Genomic DNA, 23039 nt, shown 5'->3' on the forward strand with positions numbered 1-23039 from the left:
AGAGTGTCTGCTGACACAGACTTCTAATATTCACATTGTCCCACATACTGTAAATTCACAGAGCACACTTACACAAGTACAACACAGTTAGTAAAACAACTATTTATTCTATACACTGTAGAACAAAACAGGGGATACCTATATAATGGCATCTGCTACACTACTACTACAAATTACAACCACAAAAACTGTCAGTGTTAAAAACACCTCTCTGACAAAGTCCCAGCAAGTATGGAACAGTCTAAGTTTCACAAAGGTAACTTTATTTCAAGACTATTGTGTTGGATAGGACATTATATATTAAAGAGCTACTTCGTAAGTGTCTTGCTGCCACTTCCTGTTGCTTTCTATGTCAAATTGGTAGTTGCATTTGGGGAAGAAGAAAAATATGTGCGAGCACAGCACAGCACTATGTTCAGACAGAAACTGAAAAGATGGAGGTGGTGCTAATGGACTCAGAGTCGAGGTAAGGAGATGAATGGAAGACGTGCTGCTCTAGAAGGTGCACATTAAGCCAAAGAGCTGTTCACTCAAGGAGATATTGGAGACGTTTGACGGATCCAGAAAAGTACAGACATTCAGCTTCATTCAGGCTCCATGATGGATGACAAGCTCAGTATAGTGTAGTAACACGTGGTCCATCTGATCTTTATGGCACTAACACATTACTTGTGATTATATGGGCATTTACAAAGATGTCATGGGCACAGACAAAGGTCCACACTGTGTACTTTACCAGCCACAAGAAGTGATTAGTTGTAGCATATTTTGTATGCACACAAGACTTATAGAAAAAAATAAACTCCCCAAGATGATCACTTCTAATCAATTCAGCTAGCACAGCCCTTGTTAGTGCAAACGAAAACAAGGGGTGTTCAATCACATGAGGAAAAAAGGCTGTACAGAGGCCACAGATGATTTTCTCCCTTTCCTGCTTAAATTTCATATTTCATACTATTTGTGCTGTTTTCATGCTCCATGAAACCTAATGCTGCTGAACATAAAAAAACACATGCACATACATGCTGAATGGCAGACACATGGATGAAATAAAATACATCATATTACTATTTTTATTACTATTTGATTGGTATTGCCTGATTGGTAGGAAGGGATTAGATTTTATTAAGAATGCAAAACTGTATATGTATTCTTATGATGATTATTAGGTATAATTATACCTTAAATGACATCATTGTTTACATTGCAAATTGATGTATTTTCAGCAGCAGTCTTAAAAATCTGGGATGTTGGATTATCCTTGTGAACACTGCTACATCATAAAATGCCTAAATGCTTCTTCAATACATTGCAGAAAACTATTAGATTTATTATTCAATTTTCATTTTATTTAAAATATTATTGCTGTACAAATACAATGACTGATAAAAATGCTATGATTCTCTAAAAGTGAATTTTCCACTGTATAGCAAATAAAACGACAAATTCCTGATAACAAGACATTTCAGTGCAAATGCCAAATTCTTGCTGGGACTGATGGCAGTACCTTAAGGCCTAAAAGCTGTAGAGTAATCAACTAAATGCTGGTAAACACAAAAAAAGTTTGGTCCATGAGCACTTCACCCATATAAGCCAGTCAAGAGAGCAGGCTAGCAGCGAGGTCACTGGCCTGAACCCGCTCATGCCCCAGCTACGGAAAATCAATTGCACCGTTAACTGTCATAATCATCATAACAACCTGCACCTTTACTCTCACTGTTCTTCTCCTCAACACACAAATGGCCTTGCCTTAGGACATATTCCATTCATAGAACCACTCCTTGTGCATAACACATTTGTTGAAAAAGCTATTCAACCTACAGCTTTTCCTCTCCAAGGCCAAGGACATTAGCAAGAGTGCCCTGGTCACAGTCGGTGGAATCTGAACCTTGGGCTTTTTACTCGTGGCCTGGCAGCTTGCATTTTATACTCAATCAAATTGCACTCAAATTTGTCAAAGTAAAAGGGCAACTTTTCTGTCAAACAGATTGGAAATTTGAAATTTACTTTGCTTTCTAATGTTTAACACTGATGAGAAATGAAGAGAACATCTTTCTGTAGTTTTGGGACCGAGAAGGGCGAGGTTCAGCTTGCTGGGACAACATGCTGTTGTGGCGCTCCACCCAGTGATGCTAAATGCATCTGGCCCTCTGTGCAGGCAACATCTGGAGGTCTATTTCCATCTTCAATATGCAGCCATAAGGGAGCTCCCATATGTCAACACACGAAATGCATGGAAAACAAGTGGAGATGGGGAATGATTGCAGCCCCGATCAGGAAAAACAAACTGTGGATTACTGGATTTGGTGTGAGACTGGGAAGGTGTGAAAAGATGTTTGCGCAAGTGTGAACAACTGAGCCAAAGAGAAAGTAATGGAGAGACAGAAAAAGTGTGTAAATGACTGTGTCTACGTCTTGTGGTGTTTGTGAGCAGAGGCCCAAAATCAACAGACTTAATGTTACTTGACTCTAAGAGCTACGACTGACACTAGAGCTAAGAGGGAGCAGAGGAATGAGGAAACTAACTGGGCGGAATGGGGATGCCGACGGACACACTCTGCATCTGGGACCGTCACCCAAGGTAAACAATGTTCAGGGAGCCATCTGGTTGAGACTTGGGAGAGGGGGGCAGAGGAGGGCAATAGGGGGAGCAGTGGGTGGAGGGAAGGCTTGCAACGAGCACAAGCATATGGAAAAGCAGATTTTTCCTCTCCCTGCAGCAGTCAGCGAAGGCAAATGTCAGCATGCACTGCGTCCACGCTTGACTGTGCTGCACTCGGCACCACCACCTGGCCCTCCTTGCTCAGCCACCGAGTATGGGCAGCAGTGACACTGCGGAGCCTTTCCCCAGGGCAGAGGAAAGCATCACGGTGCTGAGGCTCATCCACATGCATGCATGTACACCAACACCTCCTGCAATGCCTGCTCTTTTTCACACAAGAGACACACAAAGAAACATGGGACTTGTTTACTTTTTACAGAGAACAGTACTTGAGTGGTTCAAAAAAGAAAAAACAAGCAAGCTTAGCTGAAATTTCTCATAAAATAAATTGTTCTGTCTTGCGTGCGTTTGCATTATTTTTGAGTCTGTCAAGCTGAACACCAGACTTTATGTAAAAACTTCAAGCTAATGAAACAATGCCATAAACAAAGTGTATTCTTTTCAAGTTTGTTGTACACCAATACTTGCTGCTCTCTTAATTTTACAAGTGAACCAGATCTAACACAAGTATTTTGTAGTCCAATAGCTGCTTATTGTAAAAGCGCATCGATATAATCGAGTCAAAAACAAGATTCTGTAAAATACATCTTAAAGCCCTCTTAATGTGGTTCACAGTTGGGCTGAGAAACCATCAAATCGTATGGCCAGTGGGCTTCATGCACCCATTTTCACTCATAGTGCAGCACTGTGGAGGGTCAAGGCCAGATCCCTTCATGCAGAGCATGCAGTCAAGAGGAAGGCCAGGCAACACCAAATGTCTTATTAATTCGCTAATTTGTTGTGACTGCAGGGCATGAAAAGCCTGTTTCCTTGCCATCTGAGGCCAAGAGAATCCAGTGCCATGTTACTTACACACACACACACACACACACACACACACACACACACACACACACACACAGCTTTTCCTAACCCACTATCTGGCCTACTTTCATGTGCGATGGTGGGAATAAAGACAAAATCACCCTTGATTACATCCATGAAAGTACCACCAGGGGACAAGCATCTTACTGGCTACTGACTCAGCCAAGCTAAACTGATGGAATACTAAAGACTGTGGTTTCCAAAAATCAACAACCAGAGGCAGGACACCAGGTGAATAAAAGTGCAATGATGATACAACACTATACTCTCTACATCAGCCTTTCACCAAGGTTTCTCAGAGGAGAAGTCAGTAGAGACATGGAAAAACTGAGCCCAGTACAAACTGGACTCACAAGTGTCCAACTGTAGAGTCAAAACAGGATGTAAACATCCCTGATATAAGCTTGTAATAACCTTCCCACCATGACAGCACCCCATTCAGGACACGGGGCTAAAAGAAGAAAACAAGATTCACATTTGGTTTAAAATCTGAAACTGTGATGCACAGGTATACAGCACACCACCAAGACATTTAGTCCGATTACGACCAACACTACAGTAACATTACACCATGTTAAAGAGGAGTGGTGACCTACTAAACTGTTCCAACAGTTTTGTGGGTCAGAGAAAACTGTGAACCTTATTTATTTTAAAGATGAATCAACAACTAAAGACAGACACAGATGAAGAGTAGGGGTTAATGCACTCTTGCCTAATTTGTGCAACTTGATTGTGCATTTCATTGTTGTCAGTAGTGGTTTGTAACTGTCTATAAAAGGTATGTTGTTGTGTTTGCGTTGTGGGAATGAGGGAAAAGAACAATCCTACAAGTTTGAGAGGAAGCTGAAAAACAACAGATGTGCTCCATCCTGTGACTGACAACTCACTCTGATGATTTCAAGTGTGGGTTATTTTCAACAGTACTTTGCAGAGCCATACGAGAACGTGATTTGATAGAGTTGAGAAAAGTAGACATGAAAATGTCACATAAAATTATCATTATTAATCTATGGTAAAACCATCTTTAAATGGGTCTGATCTAAATTATTTTCCCGATTTGAAAATTCCCTCATTCCTTTCTAAAAACATTTCCGAAAAAATGCATAAATACTTAGAGTTTGCATATTTTTAACTTTATTCCTTTATGCTTTAATATATGTATTCCCAGATTTATCTGAAAGAAGTGGAAGGTCATATGTTTAATAGATACTGTCAATGTTAGAAATCAAATCTGTGGAATAAAAATTTTTATAAACTATGTCTCCATATACTTAAGGCTGGTAATTGTAAAATATAGCTATAGTTTTTGCTTATTTAAGTTATAAATGTTTCCAAAAAATGTTTTCCCCAAAAGATACATAATATACATACATATTATAATATTACAACAACACAACGATACAGTAATGTAGTGATTGATAACAATAAGTAACATAAAACAAGAAAGAGTTGACAGAGTCCAATGAGAAACAAGCTCTGATGTCTATTCAGAACCAACATTTTAATTTGCTCCACAAAGACTCCCCAGCTGTGTTACAAGCTGGAGTCTAGCTCCCTGAGGTCAATTAGCTTTTTACTGGGACTCTGGTACTTGAGCTGAAGGCCTTGATGATGAGAGAGCACAGTTAATCGACTTTCTTTCTTCCCTGAGCTGTTGTTGTACAAAATTATTATGGATTCTGAAAAAATATCCTTGCTGGGGCTCTTTTGTGCTTGGGGTGTATAGGAAAAACAGCAGCTTTTTCTGAAAACCTGGCCTTCACACTGAAATGCAATTTCACAAGCTCCTCAACAGATGACAACCGTCTATTTTGCTGCAACAGTGGCTGCCCGCTTCTATACCCATGTGGCCGACCGGTGTGGAACAATTGGGTGGCAAGAAAGGTGACAGGTAATTTAAAGAGGCAAATGGGAAAGCTGTAGTAAGCGACTGTCCGGCTCATCAGATTACTGGACCACTGGTTGGCACCATGTAAACTAAAGGGCAGCTCCACCAACATATAAACATACAGAACAGACCACACACACATTGCTCATTCATGGTCTTTGCTTAACTGGCTCAAAGATGCATGAATTTCTTGATGAATGCTGCGTATTGTGATTAAAAAAACAGCATCAACAAAGTGGAATCTACAGGAATAGTAATGCTGAAAATGTACATGTGTCAACCAACTTCAAGTAATCTTTCAATACCTCTCTTTCTTAGAGGTCTGACACAACAAACTATACAGGCCTTCTCAAAACAAATTTTACTAAAAGATGACACAAATTCCTCAGGTATGTAATGTACTTGGAGAAACTCCAGGAAGAGCTTGTGCTCTGTGTTGCAAAGAAAACATTGTCAAGAGAATTCAGCCTTCAGCTTCAGTTTATTAGTGAAACTTTAAATCATCTATAATGGCCAGAAAACGTATAAGACAAGCTGAAAGAAAAAAGGGTATTTGCTTGATTTGAACATTCTTTTCAACACACTGTGTATGTGTATCTGTGTATCTGTGAATGTGTGTGTCCACTGAGAGTTAGTGCGCTCCAGCTGTTAGGATCTAGTCGCTCTGACTTGTTGAGGATCCTGGCTCTCACTAGTGTAGCGCACAGGCCCAGAGGTGGTGAGACATACAGCAGCTCAGCAGAGGAAGCAAGGGACAGAAACAGATAGTGATGGAAAGACAAAGAACGACAAAACAGAGGCTGAACCCCACGCAGCTGCTCTTGTTCTTCAGGGAACCCAGCCGGGAAGCATCACTCAAGCGCCTAATTCCTCTAATGTGTTCAGTCATGCGACATGCAGGGTGAGGGTGAGGGTGGGGGGATTGCTGCAGCATATATCCCACAACTCTACAGTCGTGGCTGAGAGACTAAGGGTGGACCAGCCTGACTGGGCCTGGGTGGCTGGCCTCTGGCCACTCAGCACCGGGCAGGGGGCTAAGCTGAGGCAGCCAGTGAGACTAAAAGTGATGATGCCCACCACCCTGATCAGCTACAGCCTGTTAAAAGGCCTCTCAGTGTGCCAGCACAAACTAGGAGAGGTACAGGGAGGGAGCAACAGAAGGTGTATGTGTGTGTAAGTACAGAGAAGGAGGGGGGTTGTAATAAATATATGGTTGACTGATTGTGGGAAGGAGGGCTCAGGTGGTCTGAGTAAGGTCAAAGGAAGTGAAGACTGAAAGTAGGCAGTCAGGCGGTCAAACGTCAGTATGAACTGATCAGTATGAAATTTAAATTCTTCACAATTTTACTGGTAAGTAAAAAGCATGATGATTTTCTTACTTTGTAGTAACAGTTCCTCAAATTTTATGACCCTAATAAGGCATGAAAAAGGGGCTCTCAAAACCCTGGTAAATCAAAGCAAAAGTAGTTCCATCCATAAGAAATCATGCTTGTAACACTGAATGGTCACACCCATCACACTGCAGTACGACTTAATACTGCATATAAGCTGCCCCTACATTGAGTACCATAGGTTAAATCCAGGGATTCAGCCAACCACTGCCACCAGGGGGAGCAGGTGGTCTGCAGTCGAGTCCTGATATGTAGGTGAATCACTGACAATGATACATTTGAACTTGAGTGACCAGGGAAGTCAGTCCATCAGTTTTACAGATCACTTCGTTCAACAGTCTCTGATCTTGCAACAAGACAGCCAGTAATAATCTTGTATGCAGTCATGGTATTTCTGGTGAAAAAGTAGTCCACCCACTTCACTTTCTGATCACATTATACTCTGGGTATGTGTTCAAATACAAAAGCACATTAAGCCTTGTCTGAGATTCACCAGTGCAGATTATTAAACAGAATTTTGAAGCATTAATATCTGATTATCATTAAGAGTTGTGTGTGTTCAAGGTAACCCATTTTCTACTTCAAATGAAGACAGTGTTGCTAAATTAAATGAAGGTTTGTACAAAACTCCAACTGAACTGACTTCTGCCTTGCTGAAATTGCAGTGAGGATCTACATGTCTAATAAAAGCTTAATTCAACATCAGTAGCTGGCCAGACCTTCAGAATGTTACCAAACACCTTACCTGATGTTGCCTTGACAGAGTGCTTTTGTAAAAAGTCCAGGGTCTGAGCCAAAGCCTTCTTGTTGCAGTGAGTGGAGAGCTCCTCATTACATTCAAAACACCTGTTACAATAAGAGGGGGTCATAGACAGACACAAAAAGGCTTTAAGTTACTGTGGGATTTAACAGCCCTTAAGAAACTACTGTTGAAATTAACCATCATTTGACAACAGAATTACTTGGCTTGAGTGGAAAACCATCACCTTCAAATACCATAATGGAGTGAAAAATCATTTAATACCAGGTTATTGGTAAAAATCTATTATTTATGCTCCTAAACTGAAGCAAAAATAATACACAGGTTGAAAGACTGAAACTGCCCTGAAAAATGTGGAGGCAAGACCAAGAACACTTCAGGACAACAGACACCTACAGTGTATGATGTATGTAAAAATACTGGTGCCTATTGTGTTCATTATTTAGGCTATTTGTTAATTTATTTTGTTTAGTTCTCATTAAGTTGACCACAGTAGCCAGGACGCTTCAAAACATGCAACTTTTACTTTGAGGGAGAGATGTCTCTGTTTCCAGCTCTCTAATTTTAATTGTAATAGATGGATAATGAAACAAGCTTTGACGCACTGAATTGCATGTCGTCATTCAATGGGACAATAAAACAGGCAAAGCCTTAAAAGCGTTTAGGCAGCCTCGGCTATCGTTGAACGAGCTCACAGGCGTCAACACACATTTGCATTAGTACAAGTAGGACAATGACATTAGGCAATACCTCCTGAACTGGCATTTTTCATTAAACAACACGAACAACCTGCATATGAATGATAATTTATGCACAGACCATGTAGTCTTGGCTTTTTCATTAGAGTTCACAATGAATGTAGGTTTTCCTCACCAGGCCTTCCATGTGCTCAAGCTAATGGTGATGCAGTGAGACTCTGGATGGAAAGTGTGGTAGTGCTTGACAGCATGCTGGATCCCCAACTGGTTACAGCCCTGTAAGATAGTTCATTTAAAAATCTTTGTTAACCAGCACAGAGCAAATTCAGACCCACAGCACACATGTCCATGTTTAAAGACTATGGCTCATTCCCACCTCAATAAAGCCAAATTTGCAGGTGGTAGAACTAGAGCTAGAAGTAAGAAAGTCCTTTGACAATATACAATAGACTCACTGTAAATGTATCTGTTGAATTGTTTTACAAACATAACTTTCAAATGAGAACCATTTCTGAATGTCACGTTATTTTAATAATTATCATCTAAATTTTAGACTTTTAGACCATTACATTTTAACAGACCAGTTCCAGCATTGTTTCACTGTATTATTAAGCATTATCAATAATTAGACAGAATGAAATAAAATAATTATTTTCATTTTTATTCAAAATAATTTTTTTTGATTTTCCAACGATATTCCCCTCTCTCCGTGTTCTTTGTCTTTGTTTCTCTCTCTCACACACACACACACACACACACACACACATACAAACAGACACATACACACAGACATAAACACAACCAGCAGCGTCAAACAACATGTAAAAGTTGTATCTCTGTGTTGTTAGAAACAAAATGTACATCAAGATTTCTCTTTCATCATTTCAATGTAGAAAGTGTAGCTTTAATTATTCTGATGAAAGAAACAGAAGAACAAAATGCAAGCTTTCCTTTCTGTGATTCCTGGTGTAATAATTCATACTGTAACATGTTACAGTCACACTGAATATACTGGTGACTGACATAGAACTGAACGATATATGCTTCCTTTCATATATGCATAAAACTTAATTAATGACCAATTAAACACACATAGAATTAAAAATAGAATTACAATGACCATGACTTTGACAATGCTGTAAGTCAAGGTTATAATTGATAATGTCCCTCTGTGTATACTGGGTACAGGCAGGTATGATAAAAAAAAGTAAGAAATAAAGTTAAGTTAAAAAAAATATATACATATATATATATATATTTTGTGTGTGTGTGTGTGTGTGTGTGTGTGTATATATATATATATATATATATATATATAGTATATGTACATGTATGTATGTATATATAACTCAGTACTAGTTTGTGCTATGTGTTGTGTTTTAATGTTAGAAAAACAAATCTCACCTGGAAACCACACTTTAAACACACCAGGATGTCATGTGATGCTGCTGGCTCGCCATCGATCATGGTCCTCTCCTTTAGACACTCTGAGCACACCAACCACACGCTGGAAAGCACTGACTTCTTCACTGAGCTCAGGTCCACTGCCTTACTCACATGCTGGCAAGTCAACCCTGATTAAAAAAACAAAATATACTATAACGATTAACATACTATAATGATAGATTTATCATAATCCAATCACTTTTAGGGACCAGTTGATTTTCCCTTTTTAAAAAAAGGGAGACAATGTGTGCTGCACCTGCAGAAAATCATACAAAGTGGGACATCCCTCTAAAACACAAGCATATATTCTATTAATCGCAAGATAAATCCCCTTTAATGGATATTCCACTAGTGTAATGGGGCTTGGTTAACATACACTTCATTGTGTTGATTTAGTAGGACAAATTTATAACACCCCATAAATCGACAAATCAGACAAAAATGACAAAAGGCAGTGGACAAATATACTTGGTACATTGCTTGAGGTGTACATTTTACAAAACTTCTACAACTTCTACACTGCTTTTTGAGCATAAGTATACACTTACTCCTATTTACGATCCATTAGCACAGTGGATACGAACCTATACCAAATGAAAACTCACAGCCCTAACTTTTAATAGTCTGGGGCCTCAGTGACTTACCACTGACTTCATCTGATGACTCTTCATCTCGAGGTTTCCTCGGTTTATTAGTCCGCTTAGTCATGTCTGCGGCTTTCAAATAGAAAGGGTCCTTTAGCCGCATCTGGAGCTCTGGAGGTGAACATGGAAGACAACATAAATTTACTAAACTAACCTAACACTAAACTACCTCACCATAACTATGGCTTAACAATGATTCCTGAACTTAGCAAAACTAGCACTCATCTCTAACTTCCATTATTATTTTACTTAGTGCAGCATGCAATACCTCGAAAGTAGCTACAGCGCAGTCTGCAAGTATTTGCACAGTTGCACATTTCTGTTGTGTTGCCTTTTAACTTCAGCACAAACCTTCACAGACACCTCCACATGTGGACTGAGGTCAGGTGATTGACTTGGATTGGCTGCGTTGTCCTAAAATTGGGGTGTCATGTTTGAAACTATTTCTAAACTTTTCACCCAACATAGATGGGAGGACCTTCAAGCACTATTAAAGCTGACAAGTCACTTATCCAAACCTATTATATATATATATAAATAAATAAGCATTTATAAATCATTGTATAGGAGCACTGAGTCAAAACAATAGAAAATTGTAAATACTAACGGAATGCATAGTCTGCCACTGAGAATAAATATATCCTCTCAGATGAAAGGTGATTAGGGCTAACTATCTGGTAATGGGCAAGAACACGGTTAAGAGGCCTCAATTAGCCCCGACTGTCCAGCTTAGGTGAATATGAAAGGCTTGTAAATCGTTTCTCAAACAAATTTAAACAGCGAATTAATTATTTTTTCATGTTTAGAGTTAACGAAAAAGCAGAACGAACTCACCTCTTTATTTCAGCTCCTATGTTCACTGTGTTAGCTAACCTGAAGCCAACAGTGAGATGTCAACTCTTCCTGGCTAGCAAACAGGCTAGCTACATTAGCTTGTCAGAATAAATAAAACATTAACAGGTGTGTATATCCAACAATACACGGCGATATTAAGACATTTCAAAGTAATGTAGCGACAACAACAGATCAATGTCTTAATAGCTCTTCGTTTTTGCGCCTGACTTTCTTAAATGTTGTCAAGCTTTCGTTAGCAACAACTAGCAACACTAGTCAACATGTGACGCACTACGGAGGCTCAGTTTGTCCCAATGTTGCATTCATGGACAATGGTGGCAAAATATTACGCTTTTGTATTCAAAAGCTCTTCTGGTGTTTTAAAACTTTTGCAAACATAGGGTGATACGTTTGTTGTTATATTTCATTTACAGAGACTAAAAACTGGAACTCTAAGATAAATATATTGTGCTGAAGAATTATATCGTGTGTTGTTGTCTCAAATCTGTTAATTTTTTTTTATGAAACAAGTAGTATCATCACAATTTTCAAATTCAGTCCTTTGGTGTCATAAGACTAAGCATTCATTTAGATGGTATAGTTTATAACCTTTATTTTGAACATAAACAGATATGACTCAGTTCAAGATCATGAGTGATATTATGAACACATCTTAGGGTAATTTGTTTATTTAGTTGTCAGAGAAGCTGAGGTAGTTATCTGCTGCCTCTGAGAGCGGCACGGGGCATCGATGAATTACGAGTAAATCTATGCTCAGATATGGACAAGTATTTGGTTATCACTTTTCCGTTTTTCCCACGACCACGAATGCATCAGATATTATGTCGTTGATAATACCCCATTGCATTAGTTTGAGTTACCTCGGGTACATGGCGCTTATTTATGTTGATAATGTTTTGACCTTTGAAATATTTGGGAAATGACTTGCGTTCGAGTTTGACATGATGGAATCAAGGGAAAGAGTATTTTGTCCTTTAGGTGATCCGTAGTACTGCGCACGCGCAGGTCATTATAGAAAGGGTGAGCTTGAGCAGTGTTATCGCTAACGGTTGTCACACGCAGTATTCCTGTCAAATTACGGGTTTGTGTTTAAAAGGTGTGAATATAGAGTGTAACTAATCACACATGGCTCTCAGAAGGTGTTGGAGGTTTGCAGGGGTGGTCCCGCGGCTGTTATGGAACAGCACCGCCCTGCCAGGGGCTACTGTCCCGGGGGCACGAAGCTCTGTGTCCAGCCTTGTCAACTCTCATCCTGGCTGCAAAAGTGAGTTTTACATTTAGCGCTGTTTTCATTTGTTATCTTATCTACCGCCCATTTAAATGTCAGCTCTTCAGTCTGTGACTTACCATCATGTTTGTTTTGCTCTCAGCCGGAGAGTTGCTGTTATGTAGCAGGTTCAGTTCTGCGCCACCGAGCACAGATGTGACTTACGAGCAGCTGAAACAGCTCCTGGCCGGCCGGAAAGCTGTAGTTATAGATGTCAGAGAACCCTGGGAGCTCAGAGAGTACGGCTTCATCCCCGGGTCCATTAACGTTCCCCGTGAGTGTTGGTCTACCTGAAGTACACAGAAAATTGTTGTAAAGTTGTTGTAGTTTATAGTCTAATAGTCTGTGTTATCTGTAGGCCATGAACAAATATAGGAAAGTCCTGAATCTTAAAGTCTGTCTCATAAAGCATACATTGACCTCTAGAGGTCTGTCAGAGGCCTCTGCTTTTATTGTGGTAAGATTACTTAAAAGCTAAATTCCCCAAATTTTACATTCAGTGCAACATTAAAATAAGCTTGAATTCAGCATGGATGACACCTGCAGACAACCTGGTAAATGGTATGAGAGAGAATAAGCTGTTACAGTGATTTGAGATTATTACTACAACAATTAGAAACACCAAACCCACCAATGTTTTGTTTTACCTAATAGCACATATTCACCACTTGACCTCTCTGTGCTTGTTTGTCTCTGCAGTGGGTCAGGTGAACACTGCCCTCCAGCTGGGTGCGGAAGAGTTCAAAGAAAAGTATGGTGGTGAAATGCCCGAGCAGACGGAAAACATCGTGTTCACCTGTCTGGCAGGGGTCCGAAGCAAAAACGCACTTGACACAGCTGCATCACTCGGATACAAAGAGTGAGACATATTTCCTTGGCATATGTCTGTCAAAATCATTTATTCTCGCTTCACCATTTAAGTCAACGAATGATTGAATTATTGCAGTCATGTACAGCAAATGTTGAAGAAGATATTATTGTTGTTTCTTCTTAAAGTTATAGCTTTTTTATTCTGGATAAAGGTCTGAGTAGCAGGACAGTTTTATGGCTTTGGTTGACTTTTATATCCCATCACGAGACAACATTAAGTTTCACCTGCTTGAAGTTATTGCCCTGTTGTTGCATGATGCCAACCATCATGCAGTGCTCTTTGAAAAGATGGCACATACCACATCTCCATTATATGATTGAAAATTTGAGAAAAAGATACTGAGTTTAACAATGAAATTATGAAATGCAGTGTGCAGTGTGATTGCTAGACACAACCCTGTTTATGCAACAGTTCATCCTGCTTTCTTCCAATTTTTTGTTCCCCATTTCAGTGTTCAGCATTACCCGGGTGGATGGCAAGACTGGGTGAAGAATGAGCAACATAAGTGACCCAGGGATGAAAGAAGAGATGACACATTATTTAAAGCTCTTTCTTTAATTTACCTGAGATCAAACTGGAAAGTGACAGCGCATAATGAGGAGTCTTGTAAAGGGTTTCTAAAAGGTTCAAACACTTTGATTTAAGTTGTTTTCCTCATCAGTGAATCCCAAAGATTGAAACCAGAGGGCTCAACACACATCAGCACACACAATCACGTCTGTTGCTTTTCAGAACTATTATAAAATGACTTGAAGTTTCTTGTAAATTTGTTTCAGCGCAGAACTACTTACAAACCCTTTACAACTTTGAAACAAACATATATAACCAGTGACTGTTGTAAACATTACCACGGTTATGAGAAGACAGACTAACTATGCAAATGACTACTTAACAGTGTATGATTGTGAGTAAATGAGTCTTGCATTTGCATATTATGAACAGTTTTCAAGTTGATGTATTGTAAATATTAAACAGCCGGTTTGCTCATAGATGCAACAGTCGGTGCTTGTTGCCAACATGATTCAATAAATAAAAATTATAGTTTTGATTAACATATTTACACAGTAACATTTTTTTTACAACTTAGGGACAAACACATTCACTTGGATCATTTGTGATATAAGTAAACATGCAGAGCCATGCTGAGGTGACAGTTACTGGGACAAAGATGATCTACGGTATTGAAGGACCATGTCTAATATCCACAGTTCCTCAGTATGAATTTGCCACCAACCCTCCATGGAACGTTAACAGGTCCCTCTGTCATTCATGATAATGAATGTGTTTGTTTTCAGCTGAGCAGAATGCCTCTGTGTTGACCACGGCCACGGACCTTGTTCCCTATAAACTTCCCCTTTTATAGCTCCAGCTGAAAGTCCAAACCGAATGCACGAATAATATTCTCATCATCAATTTCGTCTAGATTCATAAATGATCCGAGTTCCTCACAAGGCTTAGCAGGAGCTTGTTGGCACTGAGTCATTGTCACTGAAAAGGAAACTGACCTCTGCGAGACTTTCATGATGCACGAGTAAAGAATCTATCTCAGAAGTGTTAATACTATCCCTGCTTGTATTAAACAGTATTGTCCAAGCAGACAAGGAAACCCCCATGACTATTCGTATTCATATTTAAATATTAAACCAGATCTTTGAGTGTAACGCATCACCCTGAGTACACCCTATCATTACATTAGGAAAACATAAAATGCAATAAATGACTGAAAGACATCAGGTCTATACCCCCTGTATTGTTTGTGTCATTTTTAGCTTAACCCTCCACCTAAACAACCTGGACCCTCTTTAAAAAGTACATTTTACATCATCTTATCAACTTATACTTCATGGCTTTTCCACATTTTATGAGAATAACTGAATAAACATGATTTTGATCTGATAATTTGTTTCACAAGTCAGAAGCTACAAAAATGACAGTAAGTGAGACCTCTCTCCGGTCTAACTGACTTAAAACATGAGTAACATCATTACAGATAGATTGATAGATAGATAGATGGATAAATAGATACTTTATTTATCCCCTAGGGGAAATTCATGTGTCCATTAGCTCATTGTTAATAATAATAATAACAGTTAATAATAAATAAACATTAATAATTAAATTAGTCCACTTCCTTTGGCTGAGGTGCTGTATAGCCTGATAGTGGGAACAAAGAATCACCTGAACCTCTCTGTTCTGCAGCGCAGTGAGATGAGACATTTGCTTCTGTAGCTGCTTCATGCCAGAATGTTGTGGAGAAAATGGTTGGTATTGTCCAAGATGGCCTCCATCTTACATTGCATGCATCTCTCCACAACAGTCTTGAGTGAGTCCAAACTCCTGCCAAGCACAGACCCAGCCTTTTTGACCAGCTTGTCCAGTCTCCTTGTGTTCATGTCTGACATGCTGCTGCCCCAGCAGACTGCAGCATAAAAAAGTACACTAGCCCCCACTGACTGATAAAACGTGCAGCATTTCACTGCGGACGTCAAAGGATCACATACTGTATATTATATAATATTATATACCATATACAACATATCAAGCATTTCCTTATTTGGTGTAATAATACTTAATATGTTTATTAAAGAAAAGTAATATGAAATGTAGAAGGTAGGGTTGTGCTGGAATTTGAGGCGTGACATAATAAACGCTGTAATCTACCACATGAAAATACCACAGTGATGAGTGATGTGATTTGGTTGTGACATGAAAAGAATTAGCAGAGATAAAAATTCCGCCTCTTCCCAAAAGTCCCATGCAGCTGCGAGATCTGAGGTCAGTGGAAAAGAATAGATGATCACTCAATCCATCATGACGCAAGAACAATAAAATGTTGTGTGAAACTCATCTGGCTTTAGAACATGTTATGATCTATATTTTGGTTATTCTGTGATTTTCTCTGTGTGTGTCAGGTGTTCGTTTTTCTATGAGGGTTGATGTTGCCGGCAGTTAATGTTTACATTAAACTTTAAGGACTGCAGTGTTTACTGACCCTTGACAAAGCGACCCTGTAGGTGTCAATGAAGAGGCCTGACCACTGTTTTCTCCCCTCATATCACTGTGTCATGTCAAGCGTAAACTCCAGACTGCAGCCCCCCACCCCACCCCCCTCCTTTTTTTTTTCCTGCCTCCCTATTTTGCCTCTGAAGCAGTTAATTCCATTTTCTTTTTTCTGCGTATTTTAATATGTTGGAAACAGACCAGACTAATAAGTACTAATTTATGTCAAATCTTGCCAGGGCTCTTTGTTCCTCTGCAGCCGCAGCCTCATCAGGTCACCCTCCAGCTTCTGCTCAGCGTTCAATTAAAGTCCCACGTCCCATCAGAGCAGATCACATCAGTGCTGCACCTACTGGCTGCTGTGACTGACCGGACCCTGCATGTCTGCTTACATGCCTGCCTGGCTGTGTGCTGCCCAGTGCTGTGGTGGATACTGAGGTGGTGGATGCACCATAATCCCAGCAAAACCCATTACTGGTTCTGATAGAAGAGAGAGTGATACATGATCACAGTCTGTATATTGCAGAGAGACTAATAGGTGAACCCTCCACTGATGCCATCAGCCACAGCCCAGATCTGCCCCTCACAGGCTGCTGACAGATATCTGAGCAGCAGGTCAAGCCTGCGTTAATACAGAGGTTCGAGATTCCACAGGTGCTGGCTCATGAGCTGGGCTGTCTTGGGCAGAGATGGGGCATGACAGGGAATAGGAGGTATAAAAGATCCGACTGCGTGGACGATCAGAGAGTTGGAGCAGCACTGAAGTGCAGTAGACCACACACAGGCCCTGCCTACCGTATTTCTTTCATTCCCCTTCAGAGAATCAGAGGAAACACAGTCGCTGCCGCCACCATGAGCCGCAGCCCGGAGAGGATCTCGTCCTATCGCCGTCACTTTGAGGACAGCAGCGTGTCCCATCAGGTCAGGGTTTCCAGCCCATCCCCCAACAGGAGAGAGGCCCGTCGTGCCTCCGTGGGCTACTCCTGCAGAGCTGGGGCTGGCAGCATGCGTGTGGAGTCAGTGGGAAGAAGGACCGTCTCGGCTGCACGCAGGACTCGCATGGCTGGGGCAGGGTAAGCCAGATCAGAATGTCCATACATGTGAACTAATGTAGGGTTTATGAGTAAGAAGGCCACACAGTTATATTACTTCCTCAGGTGAGCTCATAGGTCAAAGTGCCACTTCTTCAAGCATTCTTTCAAACCTTGTGTCTCTGGGGTTAGTTTGTATTGGTGTGTGTTTTCAGTGTGAGTGCAGGAGCCATGGTGTGTGTTGGGCCTGGTGGAGAGCCTGCCATAGACCTGGATGTGGCTGCAGCTGAGAACCAGGAATTCCTCAGCACCCGCAACAGTGAAAGACAGGAGATGATTGTCCTCAATGACCGACTGGCTGTCTACATCGATAAAGTAAAAGCATTCGGACTAACTACTCCATCAGTGCAGATAGATATTTCTGTCAAGACTGGCTAAGAATGGGGGTGTATTATTCTCACCTCTGCGAGCACATGGACAAGAAAAATCCTATAGTTTCTGGTTCAGGCGCACTTGAAATATCACAGCTGGGGTTTTCCTGTGCTTACAGGTTCGAACGCTTGAGCAGCAGAACAAGCTCCTGGAAGCAGAGATCGAGGCCTACCAGAACCGCTTTGAGAAGCCGTCAGGTCTGCGCCTCCTGTATGAGGAACAGCTGAGGGAGCTGAAAAAGATCGCTGACCAGATGAGAGTTCAGCGGGTGAGACAGAATTATCCAAGCTGCACACTGCTTCTGTTTCTTTTCCTTTTTTTTTTTTTTTTTTTTTACATGTGAGGCGAGAGGCAATGGAGCAGAAAGCCTGAATTCTTTGTTTCTGGCGATGTTTACACCTCACTAATCTGCAGAAGATCCATCCAAGCAATGATACAAGACGTCAACTTGGTGTTTTCAAGGTTTTTTACCTGGTAACAGGCTTATTTCTGGCAGGCAAATGGAGAGGTGCCTCAGCGTGTTAGGGTGTCATGGAGTACAGCTGTCTTCAGCTATGCTTTATGCACAGATGAGATGGCTTGGTTATGCATTTGCAGATACACACACACACACGCGCGCACGCACACACACACACACACGCACATACACACATGCACACACAGACACACACGCACACACACACACACACACACACACACACACACACACACACACACACACACACACACACACTCAGGTTTGAAGTTAAAATACGAAATGCAAAAGAGGCTGATCTGCATTTTGCACACGCCCCTGCACACACCTTCAAATCTAATAGACGAGCATATTACTTATGGCTTCTTGGTTTTCAGGACATTTCCTTGGCGGCTAAGGAGTCCACAGCTGCTCAACTAGAGGCGATCAAAATCAAATATGAGGAAGCACTGGAGCTGAGGAAGAAAGCTGAGTTAGACATCGAAGCCTTCCGTCCAGTAGGTTCCATTTAATCAGGAAATATCCCCCTCCTCATCATATTCATTTGTAGTCATGAACCTGCATGGTAATGATGTGTGTGTGTGCTTCAGGATGTTGACAAAGCCACCTCCTCACGCATTGCCCTGGAGAAGAAGCTGGAGCAACTGGAAGTTGAAATTGAATTCCTGAAACGGGTCCATCAACAGGTGGTTAACATCTTCATGCAAGAGTCACATATTTGGTTTGCCTTTCATTTTGATACCCATTAAAGATTTCTCTTTTGCTCCAGGAAATCGATGAGCTCATGAAACAGATCTATGCAGCTCACGCCGCCGCTCAGAGTGCGTTCTCCCTGCCTGACCTCGCAGCTGCGATGAAACAAATCCAAACCCAGTATGACGACATCGCAGCCAAAAATCTCCAGGTAGAAATACACACATCAGCTCTGCAGTGTGCAGTGAAATCCTCTGTATTATAAATGATTCTAATAATTATTGTAAATTAATTCATGTGAATTTTTCCAACATTTCTAGGAGATGGATTCATGGTATAAAAACAAGTTTGAAGATCTAACCAAGAAGACGTCAAGGCATGTGGATAAGGTTCGAAGCATTAGAGAAGAAATAGCAGGTGCCAAAAAGGAGGTAAGTGTCATGGGTGAAAATTAATCAATCAAGGTTGATTGAGAATCAATATTTAATGGCTGTAATAAATAAAATCATACTAAAATGATCTCCAGATCCAAAGCAAAGAACGCGACTTGGATTCCCTTAGAACCAGGAACGAAGCTCTTGAGGCCCAGATCCGAGAGATGCAAGCAAAGTACAGGAAGGAACTGGAGGCCCTGCAGGTAAATGTAGACTCATGTAGTCGCAGTGTGCGCACCTGGTCACACCAGAGTCAGTTGTGAACACACACTCTCGCTTTCATGCGTGCAGACACAAAGGCGCTACAATGCTTCACCCTTGAGGTAAAATCATGGCTTTCTTAAACAGGCTCGGATTGAGGCTCTGCAACTCGAGCTGAAATCCACTAAGGAGAAAATTGCGCTGCACCTGCGCGAGTACCAGGACCTCCTGAATGTCAAGATGGCTCTGGAGATTGAGATCACAACTTACAGGTAAAGGAAATGCAACCTTAAAGTTGACTTAGTGCCATGTAGTTGAGTTCATGTGAGAATGATTTTGTCATTGTTTGTGCTTTCTTTGCAGAAAACTGATTGAAGGAGAGGACCTGCGGCTGGCTGGCATGGTGCAAACCCTGTCTCTTACCGCCGGCTGCATGGGCGCCATTGGTGGTGGCATGAGCTTCGGTGCAGGAGGCATGGGCGGTGCAGGAGGAATGAGTGGGGTTGGTACTGGTGCTGGTGGACTGGGTGCTGGAAGCATTGGTGGTGGTGCTGGTACTGGTGCTGCGGGGTTGGGTACCGGACCTGGGGGTGTGGGTTTGGGTGCTGGGGGAAAGGGTGACAGCAGCATGGGTGGTGCTGGAATGGGTGCAGGTAGTGGCTCTACAGGTTCAGCTGGCATGGGCAACGGCGGTGGAGGAAATGGTGGTGTAGGCGAGGGCAGGGGTGATGGAGCTGGTGGAGGAATAGGTGGGGATGGAGGCAAAGACCGTGGAGTGGGTGGTGGAATCGGAGGCAGTGGAGGAGCTGAGGGTGTGGGTGGGGATGTTGCACTGTCAGGCTCTGGTGGGAAGGGGAAGGCTGGTGGAGAATCAGATGGATATGACGACAACATCGACGCCTACTCTGGGCAGGCTGTGGAGCTGACGGAGAGAAGGACGGTGCTTATTAGGTAAAGGTACCATCAGGTATCTTTTCTATTCCTCTTCAACAAAGCACTCAACCTTAGAAAATAAAATAAAATGAGACCCTTGATGAAAACACGATGAGTTCAAGTGTCTTAACCTGCTTTATGACAGAGTTAGAGTTAGGACCAGCATACAGCTGCTGAGAGGTTTAACAGCTGTTACAAGAATCTTTCAGTCTCTCCAACCCTCTCTTTGTTCTGTCTTCCCCAACAGAACAGTTAAGAACGAGGGTGACGTGCTGGAGACGGACCACCAGGAACAAACCTACACCATCACTGGTGCGGCCGACGACTCTGACGAGGAATGAGCAGCATGAATTCCCAAGTGACCTCCTCTCACCCTTAAGCCTCCACGCCCCTCTGAGCTTTGCACTGACCAAACCCCATGTCTGGGCACTGACCTTTGCCCTTTGCCCTGGACAAGAAGACCATGAATGACCCTTTGCTACGATGTTAAACCTTCACCTCATAGGGTTTAAATATGCCTTAACACTCAACGTGGTCTGTAAACTTTTGTGTGCCTTACACTCCCCCTTTTTTTCTATGCACTGCAAATAAAGCTATCAGCATTCATTTTACCTTGTCTGATGTCTCTTTTAAATTTTTAGTTTGAGGTGCCTTTTAAGGACACTGAATATTAGACAGTGCTGTAAACATGAGATGCTGGTAAAAATTTTGAGAGAGATGTTGCTCATGTTCAACACAGAGTGAAAAAAAGGAAAGGAGGTAGAGAAGGAAAAGCAAAACATATATGTATATATAGAGAGAGAGAGACAGAGTCACCTGAGGGTCGGGTCGAGTGCCCTGACACTTTCTGGAGGGCTGAGGGATCCATCAGTCAAATTTAGTTCTGCAGCTTACTGACGGCACACAGCCGTTTTCTGTCCTCATTCCATCCACATCCACACCTTTTCCTCCTGCTGCTGATCGGGAGCGACTGGATGTGGCCAGCAGATGCCAAACACTCTCAGTGTCCTGCTCAAGGGCCGAGAGCAGAAACATGCAACACACCAATCCTCTGACAAAACACTGCAACAAAGACAAGAAGAGGACCAGTGTTATTATGGCAGCAGCTGCATTACTGTGCTATTATTATTATAATGGGACACATCTGACTAAAGTCAACTAAAGAGCAAAAACCATAAATCTTATTCTGCATTGAAATGCCTCTACATTATATATAAAGTGTTGTGCTTATGATGAACATGGATATCTGCAAAAATATGAATGTTTCTTCCTCCAAATGAACTGTTCTATTTTCCATGTTACAACAGTTTGCTCTGGATATGCTGATTTAACACTCTTGGAACTTGGGATACAATATGTGCTTCAAAACAACAGCATTTTCCACACAAGAGAAATTCATAATGTCAGATTAACTGAGGTATTTACATTAGCCATTAAAAAACAGGATTTAACCAGAAGAAGCAAAAACAAGGAATTATAATTACCTTAAGCCAACCTTTGTTCTTGGAGTCAAGGCACCACCAGCAGCTTATTTAAAGCCATATCACTGCATTACAAATCATTTTTATAATGAATCTGCGCAGGGTGCATGTTGAAACGATCAATATTTCTCTCGGGCATCACTTCCACAAGCTCATCCCACCCGAACACGCAGGACACAATTAGTTTGAACCCAAAACTGTCAATCGGAGACATAATGAGGAGCCGCGAGACGGTCATATCATTAGATCACATTTTGTTACAGCAAATTATTAATGTGCATCCAACCCTGAAAGATGTTTATACACAAATAACCCTATAAGTTCAGGGAGATAAATACACTTAGGTTATATGTAGGAATGGAATTTATTATCAATATAATTAGTGTGTGTGTGTGTTTGTGTGTGTGTGTGTGTGTGTGTGTGTGTGTGTGTGTGTGTGTGTGTGTCTGTGTGTGTGTGCGTGCGTGTAGAATGCGGAGCTCTCCATGGTGCTTCGTCCTCAGACAGGAAAAACTGGAAAAAAAGACGAGTGTAATAAAACAAGTAGAGACATAAAACGCACATTTGCAAATTTTTATTCGTAAATTTACATCCACAGACACAAGCAGTGACTAAAAGCATTCCTTCAAAATGACATTTTCTGATGCGCAAATGTGACACAGTTTTTATTTTATTTTATTTTTTATCTCAATAAGAGACTGCCTGGTTAGATAGAGATTAAAAAAAGGAATAGGCAGATAGTGACAAAGATAGAAATTATGATTACTACTACTACCATTATTATTATCATTATTATTATTAATATTATTATTTTATTATTATTATTATTATTATTTACTGTAAAACCGTTGGAACAAATTACATAATTCCGTTTGAAAATTATACATTTTTACTATATAAAAAACAAATGAAATGAAAAAAGGTTGGGAAATGATTCAGATATTTGTTCTGGT

The 23039-nt window shown here is 41.1% G+C and overlaps 3 protein-coding genes across 5 annotated transcripts in view; 2 read left to right on the top strand and 1 right to left on the bottom strand.

Moving 5' to 3' along the window:
• usp45 (ubiquitin specific peptidase 45) overlaps positions 1-11532 on the bottom strand; it is a 36237-nt gene extending 24705 nt beyond the window's left edge. For all 3 annotated transcript variants that reach the window (XM_022753269.1, XM_022753267.1, XM_022753270.1), the window contains exons 1-5: positions 11248-11532; positions 10414-10524; positions 9728-9897; positions 8499-8599; positions 7611-7711 (exon numbers count right to left, since the gene is read on the bottom strand). In XM_022753269.1, the coding sequence (XP_022608990.1) occupies positions 7611-7711; positions 8499-8599; positions 9728-9897; positions 10414-10516 (475 nt within the window). In that variant the 5' untranslated portion in view covers positions 10517-10524; positions 11248-11532. The remainder of the gene's footprint in view (positions 1-7610; positions 7712-8498; positions 8600-9727; positions 9898-10413; positions 10525-11247) is intronic.
• Positions 11533-12016: 484 nt separating this feature from the next.
• tstd3 (thiosulfate sulfurtransferase (rhodanese)-like domain containing 3) lies at positions 12017-15143 on the top strand. The gene is made up of 4 exons (XM_022753271.1): positions 12017-12532; positions 12639-12809; positions 13235-13394; positions 13858-15143. The coding sequence occupies exons 1-4, from the start codon at positions 12394-12396 to the stop codon at positions 13913-13915; spliced, it is 528 nt and encodes a 175-aa protein (XP_022608992.1). The 5' UTR covers positions 12017-12393; the 3' UTR covers positions 13916-15143.
• Positions 15144-17258: 2115 nt separating this feature from the next.
• LOC111227855 (glial fibrillary acidic protein-like) lies at positions 17259-20946 on the top strand. Its single transcript, XM_022753581.1, has 11 exons — positions 17259-17479; positions 17659-17812; positions 17988-18137; positions 18722-18841; positions 18935-19030; positions 19114-19248; positions 19358-19468; positions 19564-19674; positions 19820-19944; positions 20036-20623; positions 20853-20946. Exons 1-11 carry the CDS (start codon positions 17259-17261, stop codon positions 20944-20946), a joined length of 1905 nt encoding a protein of 634 aa, XP_022609302.1.
• Positions 20947-23039: the final 2093 nt, after the last annotated feature.

The sequence above is a fragment of the Seriola dumerili genome, unplaced genomic scaffold, assembly GCF_002260705.1.
Source record: "Seriola dumerili isolate Sdu_G_001 unplaced genomic scaffold, Sdu_1.0 BDQW01000191.1, whole genome shotgun sequence".
NCBI lineage: Eukaryota > Metazoa > Chordata > Actinopteri > Carangiformes > Carangidae > Seriola > Seriola dumerili.